The sequence below is a fragment of the Neoarius graeffei genome, chromosome 10, assembly GCF_027579695.1.
Source record: "Neoarius graeffei isolate fNeoGra1 chromosome 10, fNeoGra1.pri, whole genome shotgun sequence".
Taxonomy (NCBI): domain Eukaryota; kingdom Metazoa; phylum Chordata; class Actinopteri; order Siluriformes; family Ariidae; genus Neoarius; species Neoarius graeffei.
The window spans coordinates 20,369,228-20,389,271 of record NC_083578.1 but is presented as its reverse complement, the minus strand read 5'-3'; the positions used below and the strand labels follow the sequence as shown (position 1 = coordinate 20,389,271).

General features: G+C 41.4%; 1 protein-coding gene across 2 annotated transcripts in view; it reads left to right on the top strand.

Annotated features, from left to right (window-relative positions):
- The window catches only part of mfn2 (mitofusin 2), a 37,557-nt gene extending 27,725 nt beyond the window's left edge, over positions 1-9,832 (top strand). For both annotated transcript variants that reach the window (XM_060931495.1, XM_060931496.1), the window contains exons 12-18: positions 633-737; positions 936-1,038; positions 1,284-1,504; positions 1,658-1,813; positions 1,944-2,140; positions 7,058-7,192; positions 7,320-9,832. In XM_060931495.1, coding sequence (XP_060787478.1) covers positions 633-737; positions 936-1,038; positions 1,284-1,504; positions 1,658-1,813; positions 1,944-2,140; positions 7,058-7,192; positions 7,320-7,389 — 987 coding nt within the window. In that variant the 3' untranslated portion in view covers positions 7,390-9,832. The remainder of the gene's footprint in view (positions 1-632; positions 738-935; positions 1,039-1,283; positions 1,505-1,657; positions 1,814-1,943; positions 2,141-7,057; positions 7,193-7,319) is intronic.
- Positions 9,833-20,044: the final 10,212 nt, after the last annotated feature.

The following is a 20,044-nucleotide window of genomic DNA, read 5'->3' as shown; positions in this document are numbered from 1 at the left end:
TGTCCAGGGTGTACCCTGCCTTTCGCCCGTAGTCAGCTGGGATAGGCTCCAGCTTGCCTGCGACCCTGTACAGGACGAGCAGCTGGATGGATGGAAGGAAAAAACCTCAGGCTTTCATTAACTTGTATTCTGTAGCTTTGGCCAACTAGTGATTTATTATTTGAAAAATCGACGAGCATATTGATTATATGTCATGTTATCGTGATGTGTGTTATGTTAGGTTTGTCATTTTATAACCTAATTGTGTGCAGGATGCTAATCTAGCTAAATTGCCAAGGTAAATTAGTTAAAACTACAAGACCAAGTCACACATTTGTGGATTTGCATCAAAATCTAATCAATTGTTCCTTGGGCCATAGCCCACCTTTCCTCAAAATTTCATCAAAATCCGTTCACTACTTTCAGTTACACTGAGAACAAGCAAACACACAACCTCTTCCAACAAAGTTTAAACTGGCAGAACATCTTGTTTTGAAAGAACAAAATGTTCTAGCGGGTAACTACAGTTTACTGTATGTGGGTCTGTGCATACGGTATGTAATGTTTTACACCAGGCAGGTTTTCCTGTATTGTGTTGTCCTCCCTTGAGTTGGTGGCTGTAGTCACGCCTTTTAATTTGTTCTGTCTTTCAGGTATCAAATGCAATGGCCGAGGAGATAAGGAGACTGCACGTGCTGGTAGATGATTTTCACATGGATTTTCATCCCTCGCAAGTGGTTCTGAAAGTTTACAAGAATGTGAGTGCAGTAGATCCAGCACTAAATTTCCTTTTCTGTTCTGTTGTGTGTGTGTGTGCGCTGCTTTCACTTTGTTAATTTACTGTTTATTGTTGATGCTCAGACTTGCTGACCCCTGTTTAGTCTTGTGTTCACAAAGAGGATTGTTTGTTACCTTGGCTTGTCTGCACCTGAAATCTGTGTGCGTTTGGATCACAGGAGCTTCACAAGCATATAGAAGAGGGTCTGGGCAAGAACATGTCTGAGAGGTGTTCCAACGCCATCAGCTCAGCCCTGCAAAGCACACAAACTGAAATGATAGGTCAGTATTACTTTCAAGAGTGGAATACTGGTTTACAATGGATTTTATTGTCATACCAATGTTGTGAAACTGACACTACCTTTTTAACCTGATTTTGATTTGATTTCAAATCCATGTGGTGATGGTACGGAAGTAAAACAATAATAACTTATTAGTGACCTACTGCTTTTTAAAGGGTGTACTACCCTCTTAATACCAATTCAGCAGTGCCAGGTTAACAAACACCTCCACTGTACTTACCCCAGATGGCCTGAAGCCCTTGCTGCCCACCTCGATGAAGGAGCAAGTGGATAAGATGGCGCTCAGACAGTGCTTCAGTCTCTGCTATGACCTCAACTGTGACAAGCTGTGCAGCGACTTCCAGGAGGACATTGGCTTCCACTTCTCCTTGGGCTGGACCATGCTGGTCAATCGCTTCCTCGGCCCTAAGAACACCCGCCGTGCCCTCATGGGCTACAATGACCAGGTAATAACTGGCTTCATGCTGTATCATGGTGTTTAGGTTTGCTGTTAGTTGATCTAGAAAAAAAATCTGATGGAAGTTTTTTTTTTTTTTTTTTTCCTCCCCCTCTGTGTAGCTCTTTATGTAAACTGCTGCCAAATGTGTTTGTCTCATCAGGTTCCCAGGCCTCTGGCAATCACTCCTGTCGGTACTGCCATGCCGCCATTCCCGCAGGGCTCCATGACCCAAGAAGAGCTCATGGTCTCTATGGTAACGGGACTTGCTTCTCTCACGTCCCGGACGTCCATGGGCATCATAGTTGTGGGAGGAGTGGTAAGATATATCTGTTGTTTGTCTAAACATTTTTTATTTTTAATTTTTTTTAAATTAATTTATTTTTTAACAAGATATCTGTAAGCATGAAATCTAAAACCTCAGTACTCGCATGTTTTGTGTGTGTCAGATCTGGAAGGCTGTAGGTTGGAGGCTCATTGCTCTGTCAGTGGGGCTCTATGGCCTTCTTTACGTGTACGAGAGGCTCACATGGACCACCAGGGCGAAAGAACGAGCCTTCAAGAGGCAGTTTGTGGACTATGCCAGTGAGAAGCTTCAGCTCATCGTCAGCTACACCGGCTCCAACTGCAGCCACCAAGTCCAGCAGTAAGTCTCAGTTCAGCTGGATTGATGGAAAGGAAAATCAAGAGAAATGTCAAAAGATCGACTTATGCAAAGTGTTTCATCTTAGGTGGAATGGAAACATTATCAGTGTGGGAAATAAGGAATTTTAAGCAGACTGTCACAGGACAAGTCTGAAATGTCTGTCCAAATGACTGGCCAAAGGCCCAGAACAATGCAGCTGGGGGTCCGGGGCCTGCCTTAAGGCCTTGGATGCTGAAAAGCTTTATAAGCCTGGAGATGGCTTCTCAGCTATTTTCAGGCACATTTTTGTGATCTTCAAAGGCCAAATTCTACTGGCGAGTGGCCTAGTGGTTAGCGTGTCTGCCTCTCGATCGGGAGATCGCGAGTTCTATTCACGGTCGGGTCATACCAAAGACCATCATAAAAAATGGTACCTACTGCCATCTGGCAAGGCACGCTGCAATACAGATGCGAGTGGGGAGTCAAACTCCTCATGGTTACCAGAGAACTAGCCCCCCACTGTAACCCTGGCTATGTAATAGGCGAGAGGCCGAGGACTACAGAAACTGAGATCAGCGCCGCCACATGGGACGCTTAAAGTCACACCCAAAAAAAAAACAGTAGCGCACAGGTCCGTTGGAGAAAAAAGTACAGGGAGCGATGATGTTCCAGTTGGTTACAACTTTCTGGTACTCGTATATAGGTTCTATAATAACACCCGTGAAACATTGTCAACAACATGTCTAAGAAATTTAGTAATTAACAGCACAACTATTCTGACAGAATTAAATTTTTGAGTACGAGATTCCAAGTAACTTTGTAACTAAATGACTCAAAACTAGACATGGTAATATCATATGGCATTCAGACTAAAAACTGCTGGATGAAAATAGAAGAAAATTAAAAACACTATTAAAATATTAATCTGCATCCTCCAAAACATATGACTATGATGGTCATTCTTATTATGAATTGGGGGGAAAAATGCACATCATAATATAACCGTTTGATTGGCAGTTTGGCACTTAATGTAATACTGTACTGCCAAGTCTCATGTAAACTGAACTCTGGATCAATCAGATGCTGTCAACCCGAAAACACTAGTTCAAATGCGTCGTGCAATAAAAACAGTGAATACAGAGGGTGTTGTTATTGTCTTACTTAGTGTGCCACTCCGGGAGAGGGAGGTGCGGTTTCCGAGTTATGAACTGGCTCGAGCCAGGGCTCATATTAAATTTTCGACGGGCAGCGCTCGCACCTGGGTTTCAGGGGCGAATAACGGGCTGAGGCAGGGTCATAGTGGGCTGTGCCTGTGCTGGTTCGAAAGGTCTTGGGGAGAGGGAGGTGTTGCGAATTAATGTGCAACATTTGGAAGAAAATTGGAACTAAATTTGACCCATATCTTTGCAATTTTTCATGGCCCATCTGGTTTGATGCTTTTGAAATGCAAACGGACAAATGCGAAAATTACCGGTCAATGTCTGCTGGTCCGGTCTTATTTCCCACACTGATTTATAAACGGATTTTTTTTTTTTTTAAAAATATACATTTGTGCTTTTTTTTTTTTTTTTTTTTTTTTAAAAAGTCATGAAAGTGTTCTGGATTTTCCCAGAATTCTGGATTTTTAGATTTTCCTCCGGATTTTTTCCGCTAATGACCCGGAAATTCGGATATTTGACAAAACTCTTGAAAATCTCCGGTTTTCCGAATGGAGAAATTAATTTTTCTGATTTTTCGTGTTCCTAGACGCAGCGTAATACTTTGCATCGTCCTTGCCTGGGCGCGGTCCTTAAATAGCCCAAACATAGTTCATTGATTTAAAGACAGGTGTTCTTTGTTAACGGTGCATATGCCGGAGCTCGTTAGGCGCGCGCGCCCAAGGCGTGCCTTCAGGTGCACGTGCTAAGGCGCGCAGGACTGACACTGTTCTGCGCAAGCGCAACACAATCACACTAGAAAGCATGTTCAAGCTGCCAGTGTAGCTGCAGTCTTTTTAGTTGCGAATTACGAGTATTTTCTCTTGTTAATAATTCGCCATGTCAAAACAAGCAAAACTTTCCTCCTCCTTTCGGCGTGAAGAGAGGTAAGCAATTTATTATATATATAGATTTTTTCCCATCAAAGTTGCATTTTGTGGCTTCGAAGCTAAGTTATAGTGCCGTTTCTAGAACACAACATCAAGAAAACGTGGAAGAAACAGCAATAATGGAAGAGCCGGTTTCTAAGCTGCCTAAAACTAGCAATGGTAATTATTTTTTGTTACATAATGCACTCAGGCTGCCAGTCAGTGTGTGACTGACACACACACCCTATGCCCCTGATTTATATGAGAAATTTGGTTTTCATTGGTGTGTTTAAATTTACAGACAATACGAACTAATGTAAACAATTGGCTTCAACTCGCGTAAATATGATTTGTAAATTTTTAGTTCACTTTAGCTTCTGCAAACGCACAACTCTGCTAAAAGATTGATAAACGAGGCTCAATGTCCCCAACATTGAAACCTGAAAGCTTTAGAAACTCTAACAGACCTTTACTTTTTAACAGTCCTGGTCTGGGATTTTGCTGAGTTTACCTTCAACTGTCTGATTTTTTTTTTTTTTCCAAAGTAATGAACTGTGTAGCAGGAAAATCACCACGTTTTCTAAATGCACTCCTGAAAATGACTCATTAACTAGGGGAATTAAATTTGATATTTTTGACATGTTAATCATTAATGTACGTGAAAGAAAAAGGCTTAAAAGTTATAACTTGTTTTAGTGAAAATAAGGACTAAAATGCATTAAAATGCAGGGTTTTGCGTGTTATGTTATTAAAATATTTTCCCCCCCCATTTCAGGTTTTTTTTTTTTTTCCTTTGCTCCACTTTCATCTCTAATTTTTCTTAACCAATAAACATCCATCACGTTAATGCATCTTTCTGAAGTGTCTCCAGAATATTTAGATAACCTAAACTGAGAGGAAAGCGCAATAATGGTGGAAATTTGCTTAAATCCATGAAACATTTTGATTGAGACTTGTCGAAAAGGCAAAAAAGCTACTTGTAAGCAAAAAAAAGTTTTTTGTTTTTTTTTTGTTTTTTGCTTGTTTTTTTAATTTATTTATGGAACAGGATGCATCTTTTGTCTCCTTTATATAATTGCATTTGGGCCATATATTGAAGTAATCTATTCCAGCATACTGATGATTTATTTTTTATTTATATAACTGTCTGGTCAGCCTGTAGAATGTTCTTTTTATAAATATATGATTTAGCCTCTTATTTTTCGCAGTGGTGCATCATGATGTTTAGTTATTGTTGGATTTTTCAGTTTTATATTGCTTTCTTGTTTATACAATCAAAACGCACACTATCCCACCAAAATCTGAAAATGGCTCTTGGCTCATGGGGGTCTTCCATCACTGCAGTTCCCAAATCATCAAAGCTTTCCCCGGAAATAATTACTACAGTGGTATGCAAAAGTTTGGGCACCCTGGTTAAAATTACTGTTACTGTGAACAGTTAAGCAAGTTGGCTGAATTTTGACACTGAATTTTGTGGCTAGGCCGCAGGAACGGTTTTCTTCTGAAGACTCTCCCATGAAGGTCATATTTGTTCAGGTGTCGCTGCATAGTAGAACAGTGCACCACCACTCCAGGGTCTGCTAAATCTTTCTCAAGGTCTTTTGCAGTCAAACAGGGGTTTTTATTTGCCTTTCTAGCAATCCAACGAGCAGTTCTTTCAGAAAGTTTTCTTCATCTTCCAGACCTCACCTTGATCTCCACTGTTTCTGTTAACTGCCATTTCTTATAACATTACAATCTGAGGAAACGGCTACCTGAAAACACTTTGCTCCGTTCTTGTAGCCTTCTCCTGCTTTGTGAGCGTCAATTATTTTATTATTCAGAATGCGAGGGAGTTGCTTAGAGGAGCCCATGGCTGTTGATTTTAGGGACAAGTTTGAGGAGTCAGAGAATTTATATAGCTTTGGAATCTGCATCATCTGACCTTTCCTAACGGAGAATTTGAACAAGCCACAGCTCAATAAGCCAGTTAAGGTCTGGAACCTTGGTAAAAGTTACCTGAAAACTCAAATGTATTGGGGTGCCCAAACTTTCACATGGTGTTCCTTTTCTTTTTTTTCACTCTCCAGTTGTACAAAACAAAAATAATACACAAATCTTGCAGAAAACGCTGAAAAGAAATGTCATCTTTACCTTTTTATGCCTTTTGGTGATCAGTTCATCTTCTGCTCACTTAACTATTCACAGTAACAGACATTTTCAGGAGGGGTGCCCAAACTTTTGCATGCCATTGTATAAGCTTGTAATGAATAAAAGGGAAATTTGTGGGTTTTCTTATTATTCCCTCTAGTGGACAAAGCTCTATACTGGATTTAAATGGCATAATGAAGAATTGCTCTGTGCCAACTTGATAATGAGCAGTGACCTGGCTGTGTTCATCTCATCTTATCTCATCTCATTATCTGTAGCCGCTTTATCCTGTTCTACAGGGTCGCAGGCAAGCTGGAGCTTATCCCAGCTGACTACGGGCGAGAGACAGGGTACACCCTGGACAAGTCGCCAGGTCATCACAGGGCTGACACATAGACACAGACAACCATTCACACTCACATTCACACCTACGGTCAATTTAGAGTCACCAGTTAACCTAACCTGCATGTCTTTGGGCTGTGGGGGAAACCGGAGCACCCGGAGGAAACCCACGCGGACACGGGGAGAACATGCAAACTCCGCACAGAAAGGCCCTCGCCGGCCACGGGGCTCGAACCCGGACCTTCTTGCTGTGAGGCGACAGCGCTAACCACTACACCACCGTGCCGCCGGCTGTGTTCATAATAAGAAATTTTAAAGATGCAGTGTTTTTAAATTAAAAAAAAAAATTGCAAGTAAATAAACTAGCGCTTTGCTAATGCGTATGCGCCTGTCTTTTCCAGGGAGCTGGCAGGCACCTTTAACCAGCTGTGCCAGCAAGTCGATGTGACACGACAACAGCTGGAAGACGACATTCGGGATATGAATGGCAAGATCGAACAGCTGGACGCACTACAGAGCAAAGCCAAGCTGCTCAGGTAACACACTGAGATTTCATGCACAGGAGTTTGTCTGAGAAGAAAAGTAGTCGGGGAGATTGATAACAGCGTTAATTATATATGTAATCTTTTTGTGTGGTTTTATTGAAATTTTTTTTCTTTCTAGGAACAAAGCTGGCTGGTTGGACAGTGAGCTGAACATGTTCACTCAACAGTACCTTCGTCAGAGCCGATAAAGGAATACAAGTCTAATTAGTTAACAATGTGATAAAGACCAACACTATTCGCTTCTACTAGTACCTAAAAAGTGCTGCAGAGCGCATCCGAATTTCAGTCGATTTATTCTCCTTGTACAAACACCGATCTCTTTTAGCCATGCTTTTACAGAAGAGAAGCCGATCAGATTGAATCTGAAATGACTGACTGCTGTTTTCCTTTGGCACTTGATGTAAACTTGTCTTTGAGGAGTCTGAGGTAGTGAACTGGTACCTTTTAAAGAAAGGCAACTTTTTTTTTTTAGGTTCTTTGTTTTCTCATGGCAAATAGATTATGTGAATGAATTATTTATTCTTTGCATTGTGAAGGTGTCGACCTCATCGTCTTGTCTCGCCTGTGACCAGTGGGATTTACAGCGATACTTCCTGTATGCTAAAACCCCATGGAGAAGAACAGGAGATTGCAAATGCATCCTGTCTGTGTGAGCTCACGTAACGGAATGAATATGTTTCACAGTCACAACTCAGCCGTATCTAACGAGTTCGGCAGGGTAGATGTACGTTGGGTGACTTTTTGTTAAGAAATATAAGCAAATAATTGGTGTCTGTGAGGATGTGCCTCATCATAAATGTCAGTTTGTCTGTGTTGGTTCATTTAAAAGTGTGGCGGCCTTGGAAAACACTTCACGTGGTGAACATTTGAGCTGAAATAATTCTTTTCATAGGCATGGCTCTCAGTCAGACAGTTATAGCATTATGATCTCTGCCAAAAAGTGAAAAGGTAGAAAATATCGCTTAAGCAGTTATATTCTTCATTCTGGCTGCATGATGGACATTTTGACAGCCGGTATCTGATTACAGCCAAGTAGCTAAGGCTTTTGTCCGTTTTCCTATCGCACATAGCTATCCGATAACCACTTGATCGACGTGTGATGTTCACTGTGTGTAAATCGCTCTCAGCCAACAGAACGGCTCCTTCCCCAATTTGGTCTTTGTAGAAAAATAGTCAAGTCATTTTGGAGAAATATAATTTGAGGTTTCTTTAAACCTTTGTTATAAGCAGAGAGAACACCATTTTAGCAAAAATCTTTATTTATTTGTATTTTTTTTGTCATGTTTGGCTGTTTGCCAGAATTCAACCTGGTAACATCCAACATGCTTCCCAAACCGCCACACACATTGACTTTTTTTGCATGAGAATGATGCCTACCTTTACATCTGTATAAGTAAGCCATTATTACTACAGGTTTGGCATCTTTACAGGGCGGCACGGTGGTGTAGTGGTTAGCACTGTCGCCTCACAGCAAGAAGGTCCTGGGTTTGAGCCCAATGCCAACGGGGGCCTTTCTGTGTGGAGTTTGCATGTTCTCCCCGTGTCTGTGTGGGTTTCCTCCGGGTGCTCCGGTTTCCCCAACAGCCCAAAGACATGCAGATTAGGCTAATTGGTGGCTCTAAATTGACCGTAGGTGTGAATGTGAGTGTGAATGGTTGTCTGTGTCAGCCCTGCGATGACCTGGCGACTTGTCCAGGGTGTACCCCGCCTTTCGCCCGTAGTCAGCTGGGATAGGCTCCAGCTTGCCTGCGACCCTGTAGGACAGGATAAGCAGCTACAGATAATGAGATGGATGGATGGCATCTTTACTGGTGTGAAAGGTCGGTCAGTGTTTTGTGAAGTGGGACCGTAGACGCGGAATGATTCCAGCATGTTGTCTTGATGTTGCCGTTTGTGCAGGAGGCATGTTTTTGTTGCTGTGACCACACTACAAAGACTGCAACTGCATTCAAATGCAGCACTGTGTATGTTTTATAATAGTGCAAAGTAGTGGCACTATTTATTTAATCCAAGCTAAATCAAATCTTCGGGTTTATGTTTAAAAAAAAAATGGACATGAAGTAAAAAGGATGCAGGATGAAATGTTCTAGCATGTGGTGACTGCTCATGAAACATGAAATTCCCTTGGGGGGGCGAAGTGCAGTTTGGGTGTACGGACTACTTTTATTTAATGTTATTTGAATTAATGAAATGTCAAGGATTTGTGACGCATCTCTGCGTCATATTGTCTTACACTGAGATTGATGTCGATACATTACTACATATAAAAAGGTATTTTAAAAAAATGTTCAACTCGGTCATGTAATGTACGTGTGTGTGTGTGTGTGTACACACATCACTGGTTTGTTGTTGTTGGTGTCATACGTAATGGCTGTTCACTTTGATTAGAGTTTGTGCCAAGTGTTTAAGAACGACAGATCTGAAGAATTCTTCACTGATTGTGCACTTTACTTTTGCTGCTTTTAAAAAAAAAAAATTTTGTCACATATTCACCAAGTGAAAAGAAACAAAGGTGATTTGATCTGTAGATTCCTGTCCGCAGTAATGTATAGCTGTGCATGCTTTGAATATTGTAACCTCATATCTTGTGTTCCACACGTGTTTAAATTAAATAAAATTAATGCCATCAGAGTTTTGCTTGTGTGGTGTTGTTAAAATTGTCCTCTACATCATTGGAGGCTTCAGATACACATGGCTTGCAATTGAATCGTTTTATTGATGTATAGTGTAGTCATTATGGTGGAAAGAGTGAAAATTATTCAAAAAGAAATGACCTCAGAGGATGACTTTTCTGGTTTGCCCTTACTGTTAAGATAAAAATTTATATCTCTTCTGTATTATCGGTATCAATGCCTAAGGCACTGTATAATTTAATATGCTATTTAATTAAAGGCTGACCTTCGGTAAACAGCTTAATTATACTAAGCTAATTAAAAGCTGAAATTAAGTGTTTTAAATGCCTTCTATTTCATAATTAATTTAACAAGTTGAATTATTTCAAAAGATGTTGCGGATGTTTGTCTGTACACTGTAGATGAAACTAACTAATATTCATTACTAGCTCTTGTAGTTGCTGTCTTTTTTTGCTTTCAAGTAATTCAAATTCTAAGTGACCTACGCTGTTTAACTTGGATAAAGGAAGGCGGGGGTTTCTGCATAAAAGCACAAAACCCATTCGAAATAATCATAACCATCTCTCCTTCCCAGCACATAAAGTAGCATGATTAATATCTAATAGTTTAGTATTCAAACAGTAATTAAGGCCTTAATGAATGAAGCGGCACTACCAACCCTCTCGCCAGTCCCTGAACTCATTTGCATGTTAATTATCATTAGCAGCAAGGAAAAAAAAAAAAAAAACACATAAGCTAAATTACCAGCTCAATCACCTTATGGTCCAGATGTTTCTCCACCTGAAGAATGAGGAAAGAAAAAAACAAACACCCATAGGATTTAAAGTAGGCTAGTGTAGGTACATATTGGAAGTGGATGTTTATTATATACACTGAAATATTTGTGATGCGCTTAGCAGTTGATGTTGTATTTTTATTATTCTCATCAGACGTTGGAGGTTTTCTGTCATGTTGATGTCACAGTTACAATGGTAAATAACAGGAGAAACATCTCCCATGCTCTAAAAACAGGGAAAATGGTCAGCTTTCGCTATTGGCTCCTAACTCGCTATTTCCCATCAACATTCAACATTAAATTAACGAGACATCATCTCAGTAGTGGAGATGAGACATGCTAGTTGATGAGAGATGAGCATGGCTAGTTGGTCATCTCCTAAATGGCAAGCACAATGGTGTTGACAGTGGTATTGGGGAAGCCATGGCCTAAAGGTTAGGGAAGCAGCTTTGGGACCAAAAGGTCGCTGGTTCGATTCCCTGGACCAGCAGGAATAGCTGAAGTGCCCTTGAGCAAGGCACCTAACCCCTAACTACTACCCGGACTGCCCACTGATGTGGGTATGTCAGGGTCTTGTTGGACATCGCTCTGGATAAGAGCATCTGCTAAATGCCTGTAATGTTATATCCACGGTACTGGCCTGAAAGCAGGGTGGTACGGTGGTGTTGTGGTTAGCACTGTCGCCTCACAGCAAGAAGGTTCTGGGTTCAAACCCAGTAGCTAATTGGGGGCCTCTCCGTGTGGAGTTTGCTTGTTGTCTGTGTGGGTTTCCTCCACAGTCCAAAGACATGCAGGTTAAGTTAATTGGTGGCTCTAAATTGACCGTAGGTGTGAACGTGAGGCCCTGCGGTGACCTGGTGACTTGTCCAGGGTGTACCCCATCTTTCGCCCATAGTCAGCTGGGGTTGGCTCCAACTTGCCCGCAACCTTGCACAGGATAAACGGTAATGGATGGATGGATGGCCTGAAAGGTGAAGCTTATGAACTTGATCTGTTTGTAGTGTGTCCAGACGAGGAGGTGAGTGAGCTGGCCATACTAAAGGACTAAAGCACTGCTGTATCACTTTCTTTCGGTAGAGATGAAGCAAGGACTTAAACCTATAAGGAGCTCGTCAATTGGCATTGTGGGTAATGTAGGAAATTTGAAACCACAGTGAAAATAGACTGATCTATGGATGAAAGACAGGACAAAAATGAATTAATTACAAAAATTTTGGTTGCCAATGATGATCACATGTTAATGATAAAGATTAATATGCAAGTTGTTCCAGGCGGATTTTCTAGCCTCAATCTTTCCAACAGGGGATTCTGCACCATAACATGCTCTGTGTTTGCTCAGGTCTTAACTGCTTAGTACCATGGTTTTTAATAAACCTCCTTGCTATAAAAGACGAAATGCAAAAATGTTTATAAATGAAAAAAGTATCACTGCATTACCATTGCAACTGATTTCTGAAGTATATTATGCCTTAGGGCAGATGAAAGCACTTGGACGAGTAGGACAATACCTGTCAAATACATTTATCAGGTGAATAAATGTGAGATAGAAGTAAGGAAGGTGGGACTTCTTTTTTTTTTTTTTATAAGTGACCTATTTCTAAGTTGTGGTTGGTAGATCGCAATGTCAGTCAGCTGTGGAGATGCAAATGTCACCAATTCCTCCAATTCCCATGGCAACAGTAAGCTAAGCGGGAAAACCGTACCACCCAGGTGCTATCAGCCATATTATGATTTTTAATAAAACCTGAAGAGGACTAAACATGCCAGTCAAAAAGAAAAATGACAAAGACGTAAGACTATCTTTAAGTTGTGTATATTTGTTAAAATAACCTACTCCGGCTAATCATGTTAGTATGTGTTGATTGACACAGTGGCTAGATTAGGTAGCTAAGTTAGCGTCCGTTCATTTAGCTGATTAATAAACCTCCATAATTCCCTGATCAAATCCTGATGTGGGTAAATTCGGTTAGTAAGAGCTGATGTTTTGGTAGCTTTCAAACAACACCAGCCCTGTGCCTTTGTGAGCTTCTATGCCCAAGAAATATGCAGCAGAAACCGGCCATTTTAACCACCTTTGGAGCACTAATTCTGGCTAAAGTGGCACCTCAGGCACTGCTACAGAGCTCATTATGTTTTAATCAAGACTTTGTTTATTCAACTGATAAACTGAATGAAATAATTTAACTCTGGTTTCAGATGTGGTTACAGTACCACAGAGCAGATTTACTGTGTGTACTGACATGCTAGGTATCATTGATGTGCTCTCATGACGTCTTATACAAGGGTCCGTCTTAGAAACTGGTCTCTCATTTGGGACATTATGGTCAAAAAATAAATTTTCTAATTTTACTTTTTTTTTGCATTTATCTAATATTCAATGTTTCTTTTGTCATGTTTAATAAGACTAAAGATAGTATCTTCCTTTATCTGGCCTCCACTGTGGACAATTTTTTTGATTAGTCTACAATTCAAATGCTTTTGTAAAATTGATTTACATATAAAATAACTACATCATGAAGAATTAAAGCCCCTCCTTCACAGATGAGTGAAAATATTGAATACATTTCCTCTTTTTGATTGCTTGAGTTAAAATGCCAAGTTATGCTGACTGAATTGATTATTCACTTAAATATGAATAATATGATACATTTTGGGTATTTGATATGGCGAAATAGGCGGCACGGTGGTGTAGTGGTTAGCGCTGTCGCCTCACAGCAAGAAGGTCCTGGGTTCGAGCCCCGTGGCCGGCGAGGGCCTTTCTGTGTGGAGTTTGCATGTTCTCCCCGTGTCCGCGTGGGTTTCCTCCGGGTGCTCCGGTTTCCCCCACAGTCCAAAGACATGCAGGTTAGGTTAACTGGTGACTCTAAAATTGACCATAGGTGTGAATGTGAGTGTGAATGGTTGTCTGTGTCTATGTGTCAGCCCTGTGATGACCTGGCGACTTGTCCAGGGTGTACCCCACCTTTCGCCCGTAGTCAGCTGGGATAGGCTCCAGCTTGCCTGCGACCCTGTAGAACAGGATAAAGCGGCTAGAGATAATGAGATGAGATGAGATGAGATATGGCGAAATAGGACACAATGGAAAAATCAAGAACACACCGGAAAAATGAGAATAACGGTGGTGGTAAAAGAACAGCGACTGTACCGGCTGAAGGTCGCGCGGGTCTCTGCTGCGGCGCGCGAGCAACGGGACATCACCACCACACTGGACGGAGCGCAAGGCAGGGGTGGGGCAAAATGACTGGCCGTAGATTCTATCCAAAAGTTCGATCTAAATTGACCATGGTTGCAAAATATTGGCCAAAAATACGCAAACACTACGAAATATGAAAGTAAGATGAAAAAGAAACATTCTATTGCATCATACTGCAAGACTAAAACAAAATAAAACTGCCAAAACTCACCTTTTCAGTGATAACGTCTGAACAGATCACCCGCGTAACAGATAGACCGCAAATGGAAGCACGATCAACTTCTAACTGTTGGAGTGGAAAATTCCATTCTACACATGCAAATTGTGAATGTGTGTCCTTCCCCGCACACAAATAACACGCTACGGTAAAAAATAGACCACGACTCATTTTATAGCTCAGAAATTCTTACAAGACCAGCTACCATCGTAACATATTCTGTAAGAAACATATTCTTTACCTAACTTTCAGCTTTCATTTAAAAAAAACCAAAATCGCAGATTTATAACTAAATTTTTATACGGCGTAGTGATTTTAAGTTACTACTTTTGGTGAGATAGTGACCTTGACCCTGAGGCTTTCCGTTTAGATCAAAACACACGATCGTATTGGTTTTGGGGATGCGGAAAATGGAGTTACAACGGTGATCAAATATTTTGCATGATGTTTTATTACGGTTATGATTATTCTGTGAGCGCACCAATCCTTAGGTGTATAAAGTTACAACTTAAAACACAATTAGTGATAACTGTAGACTTTTCAGTGGACTACAACCTTTTTAAGGGAATGCGATGTAGTCAACCATTTATCATGTCCCAGATCAAGCCGCCATTTTTCCACAAATTTGCAGAATTTTTGCCAAATTCTGAATATTCACATCAAAGATTTAGTTTTATCTGTATTATTTCTTTCATCATTTTATTTCAAATTAAAACCAACATCACCATTCAAAACTGTATAGTTTATTGACTGTGAGTATATTTAGTGGGGTCCCCCCACAGTACCCAGTTTCTGAGACAGACACACAAACATTATGTTTTTAATCTGTTTTTTTTAACACTGTCCTCACTGCACCATTAGACTTGCTTTTTTCCCCTCACATCAGCTAAATATTAGACTAGCTCGTATTTTATAGTGATAGCATTGCCATTCTAGATAGTATGGTAGATAGCTGCAAAGTAGGCTGTGCTTCCTGTTTTTCTGTTTAACACTGACGTACAGTATTTGCTGTGGTGTTCTCTTTCTTGTGGTTTTTATTTTGCGGTGGCATTTTTTTTTTGGTTGGTTTGTTTCACTTGTGTTTTGCCCTTCTGGGTCATGGTCGAGGTGTGTGACATCAGGAATGTGGGTTGTTAGCATAATGGCACTGTTAAAAGTAGTCACTCACAGTTTCTGAATTGTTTGGTAAAGATTGAGGACGATGATGGTGACAGTTTGTAGCGGAGCTCCCGAGCGGAGCACCATACCTAAGAAAAAACGGTAAACCCATTGAGTCGATTTTTTGTGGTTTGTCCGTGTACCGTATGTGTACCAACACTCATACACTCCGCCTAGTGGCCAGCGTTAGTAATTACCAGTCATACACACCGCCTAGTGGCCAGTGTTAGTAATTACAGTTATACACACCGCCTAGTGGCCAGTGTTAGTAATTACCAGTCATACACACCGCCTAGTGGCCAGCGTTAGTAATTACAGTCATATACACCGCCTAGTGGCCAGTGTTAGTAATTACCAGTCATACACACCGCCTAGTGGCCAGTGTTAGTAATTACCAGTCATACACACTGCCTAGTGGCCAGCGTTAGTAAAGTGGTCATACACACCGCCTAGTGGCCAGTGTTAGTAATTACAGTCATACACACCGCCTAGTGGCCAGTGTTAGTAATTACAGTCATATACACCGCCTAGTGGCCAGCGTTAGTAAAGTGGTCATACACACCGCCTAGTGGCCGGTGTTAGTAATTACAGTCATACACACCGCCTAGTGGCCAGTGTTAGTAATTACAGTCATATACACCGCCTAGTAGCCAGTGTTAGTAATTACCAGTCATACACGTGGTGTAGTGGTTAGCGCTGTCGCCTCACAGCAAGAAGGTCCTGGGTTCGAGCCCCGGGGCCGGCGAGGGCCTTTCTGTGTGGAGTTTGCATGTTCTCCCCGTGTCCGCGTGGGTTTCCTCCGGGTGCTCCGGTTTCCCCCACAGTCCAAAGACATGCAGGTTAGGTTAACTGGTGACTCTAAATTGACCGTAGGTGTGAATGTGAGTGTGAATGGTTGTCTGTGTCTATGTGTCAGCCCTGTGATGACCTGGCGACTTGTCCAGGGTGTACCCCGCCTTTCGCCCGTAGTCAGCTGGGATAGGCTCCAGCTTGCCTGCGACCCTGTAGAAGGATAAAGCGGCTAGAGATAATGAGATGAGATGAGATGAGACACACCGTCTAGTGGCCAGTGTTAGTAATTACCAGTCATACACACCGCCTAGTGGCCAGTGTTAGTAATTACCAGTCATGCCTAGTGGCCAGTGTTAGTAATTACCAGTCATACACACCGCCTAGTGGCCAGTGTTAGTAATTACCAGTCATACACACCGCCTCGTAGCCAGCGCTAGCCAGTAAAGAAATAAAACAAAAGAGACTGGCTATGATTTAAGAAAATTCTACAACCCAGAAACAGATGGGAGCTCCGCTTTAAGGCAGTGCCTAAATCTACTGCATCTCAAAAAATTAGAATATTGTGAAAAAGTTCAATATTTTCCATCAGTTATTTAAGAAAGTGAAAATGTTATATATTATAGACTTATTACACATAAACTAAAATGTTTCAAGTATTTTTCTATTTTAATTTTAATCAGTATGGCATACAGTACAAAAACATAAAAAAAAAACTCAAAATATTAGAATATTTCATTTTGAGTTTGAGTAAAACAGTATGAACACAGTGTATCTCTCTGTCTAGTTCAGTACACACAACCACAATCATGGGGAAGACTGCTGACTTGACTATTGTCCAGAAGATGATCACTGATGCCCTCCACAAGGAGGGTAAGCCACAAAAGGTCATTGCTGAAGAGGGTGGCTGGAAAAGGTGCACAAGCAACAGGGATGGCCGCAGTCTTGAGAGGATTGTCAAGAAAGTTGATTCGAGAGCTTCACAAGGAGTGGACTGAGGCTGGTGTCAGTGTATCAAGACCCATCACGAACAGATATCTTCAAGAAAGGGGATACAACTTTCGCATTCCTAATATCAAGCTACTCCTGAGCCAGAGACAATGTCAGAAGTGTCTTATCTGGGCTAAGGAGAGAAAGAAATGGACTGTTGCTCAGTGGTCCAAAGTCCTCTTTTCAGATGAAAGTACATTTTGCATTTAATTTGGAAATCATGGTTCTAGAGTCTGGAGGAAGAGTGGAGAGGCAGAGAATCCGAGGTGTTTGAAGCCCAGTGTGAAGTTTCCACAGTCTGTGATGATTTGGGGTGCCATGTCATCTGCTGGTGTTGGTCCACTATATTTTATCAAGTCCAAAGTCAACACAGCCATCTACCAGGAGATTTTAGAGCACTTCATGCTTCCATCTGCTGACGAGCTTTTTGGAGATGCTGATTTCCTTTTCCAGCAGGACTTAGCATCTACCCACAGTGCCAAAACTACTACCAAATGGTTTGCTGACCATGATATTACTGTGTTTGATTGGCCAGCCAACTTGCCTGACCTGAACCCCATAGAGAATCTATGGGGTATTGTCAAGAGGAAGATGAGAAACACCCGACCCAAAAATACAGATATGCTGAAGGCCACTATCAAAGCAACCTGGGCTTCAATAACACCTCAGCAGTGCCACAGACTGATCACCTCCATGCCACACCGCATTGATACAGTAATTCATGGTAAAGGAGCCCCAACCAAGTATTGAGTGTATAAATGAATATGCTTTTCAGAACTTGGACATTTCTGTATTGTAAATCGTTTTTTGATTGATCTTAGGGAATATTCTAATAATTTGAGATACTGGATTTCTGATTTTCATGAGCTATAAGCCATAATCATCAAAATTAAAACAAAAAAGGCTTTAAATATTTCACTTTACATGTAATGAATATAGAATATATGAAAGTTTACCTTTTTGAATTAAATTATGAAAAAAAGGAATTTTTTCATGGTATTCTAATTTTTTAAGATGCACTAGTATATTAATAATTTGATTCACTTTGGTGGTGCCTGTAATGCCTTATTCATGTTTTCTCTCACGGTAAATGCCAAAACTGAGCAGGATAAGTGATGACCAACCTGAAGAGTTGCACTTTTGTTTATTTTATTGTAAGTTTTACATTACTGTCTACTGAAGGGAAACTGAAGGGAACAAGCACCAATAAATTAAATCTCACAAGTCCTTACCCGGCGGCACGGTGGTGTAGGGTTAGCACTGTTGCCTCACAGCAAGAAGGTTCTGGGTTCAAGCCCCGTGGCTGGCGAGGGCCTTTCTGTGCGGAGTTTACGTGTTCTTCCCATGTCTGTGTGGGTTTCCTCCGGGTGCTCCTGTTTTCCCCCACAGTCCAAAGACATGCAGGTTAGGTTAATTGGTGACTCTAAATTGACTGTGAATGTGAATGGTGGTTTGTCTCTGTATGTCAGCCCTGTGATGACCTGGCGACTTGTCCAGGGTGTACCCTGCCTTTTGCCCATAGTCAGCTGGGATAGGCTCCAGCTTGCCTGCGATCCTGTAGAACAGGATAAGCTGCTACAGATGATGGATGGATGGAAGTCCTTACCCTGAGTCCGTGTTCTCTGAGCAACATACTGTTATATTTATATATGATGTTTTTCGGGGTTTTTATGAACAACACTGAATTATTACTATTCTCTCTTCATACTGGTGTTTCTTTCATCTCATCTCATCTCTAGCCACTTTATCCTGTTCTACAGGGTCGCAGGCAAGCTGGAGCCTATCCCAGCTGACTATGGGTGAAAGGCGGGGTACACCCTGGACAAGTCGCCAGGTCATCACAGGGCTGACACATAGACACAGACAACCATTCACACTCACATTCACACCTACGGTCAATTTAGAGTCACCAGTTAACCTAACCTGTATGTCTTTGGACTGTGGGGGAAACCAGAGCACCCGGAGGAAACCCATGCAGACATGGGGAGAACATGCAAGCTCCACACAGAAAGGCCCTCATCGGCCGCGGGGCTCAAACCCGGACCTTCTTGCTGTGAGGCGACAGCGCTAACCACTACACCACCGTGCCGCCCCAATGAGGAGATACAGAAAGAAAAAAAAAAGCAATACACTCATGTAGCAAGCCATGATGAAAAAATTGCGCTGTACACCAAAATATAAACAGAACAGTTATGGTATGTTAGAATCAGGGTTCTGGTATTGCACCTACCCATAGCTGATATGTACCTCCTTTCTGTTCAAGGTACTTTCAATGAGCAACTATCAGAAAAAGACAAAACCAACTCCTCGCTGCACACTTGTCTCCTTGTGCTGCAAGTGCACAAGGGTTTTGACGTAATTGTACATGTGTGTCTGTGTGTGTGTGTAAAGCCATTTTAGTCTTTTTATAAAGTCATTGTTAAATGAAGTAAAACAATTGCACTTCTTTTTTACGGGCCTAGTAGTCCCACCATCCTGTTCCTCCGAGTCACTTCACATTTTAACCTTTTATATTGTTCAATAAGCACACGTATATCGTTAAAATTGAAGTTGTTAGCAACTAGTAAAATGACTAATAATGAATGAAGGTTGTACAGCAGCGAATGGGCAGATTGATACCCAAGTATTGATATTTCCAACCCTAATGGTTCAGTTTTGAGAATCAATTTTTCATAATAAAAATCAATGATAGATACTGTCTTTAATTAGTGATTTTTAACTCCATTTAACTGCATATTATTCATTTATTTTTTAAAATTGTTGCTCAGGATAGGAACTACTTTTCCTTCCTCCTTCTCACACAGCTCCCCAGAGCTTACAGTAAGGCAGTAGTGAGGCTCACAGAGAAACAGCTACCGGTCGGTCAGTCAAATAATAAAGCACATGGGCGACTTCTCGTCGCGAGCATATTGTGATTTTTGGATGCAAGTTTCCCCTCTTGGGTTGCTGCGTGTGCGACCAGTGGGTGATTTGGGAAGGGGGATGCAAGTCGTTTGGAAATCACGTGACTACTTCACGGGCAAGGATTGGCTTAAGCCCAGCGCACACGGGCAATTTTCTGTCACTTGGTTGTGCAACTTTTTGACTC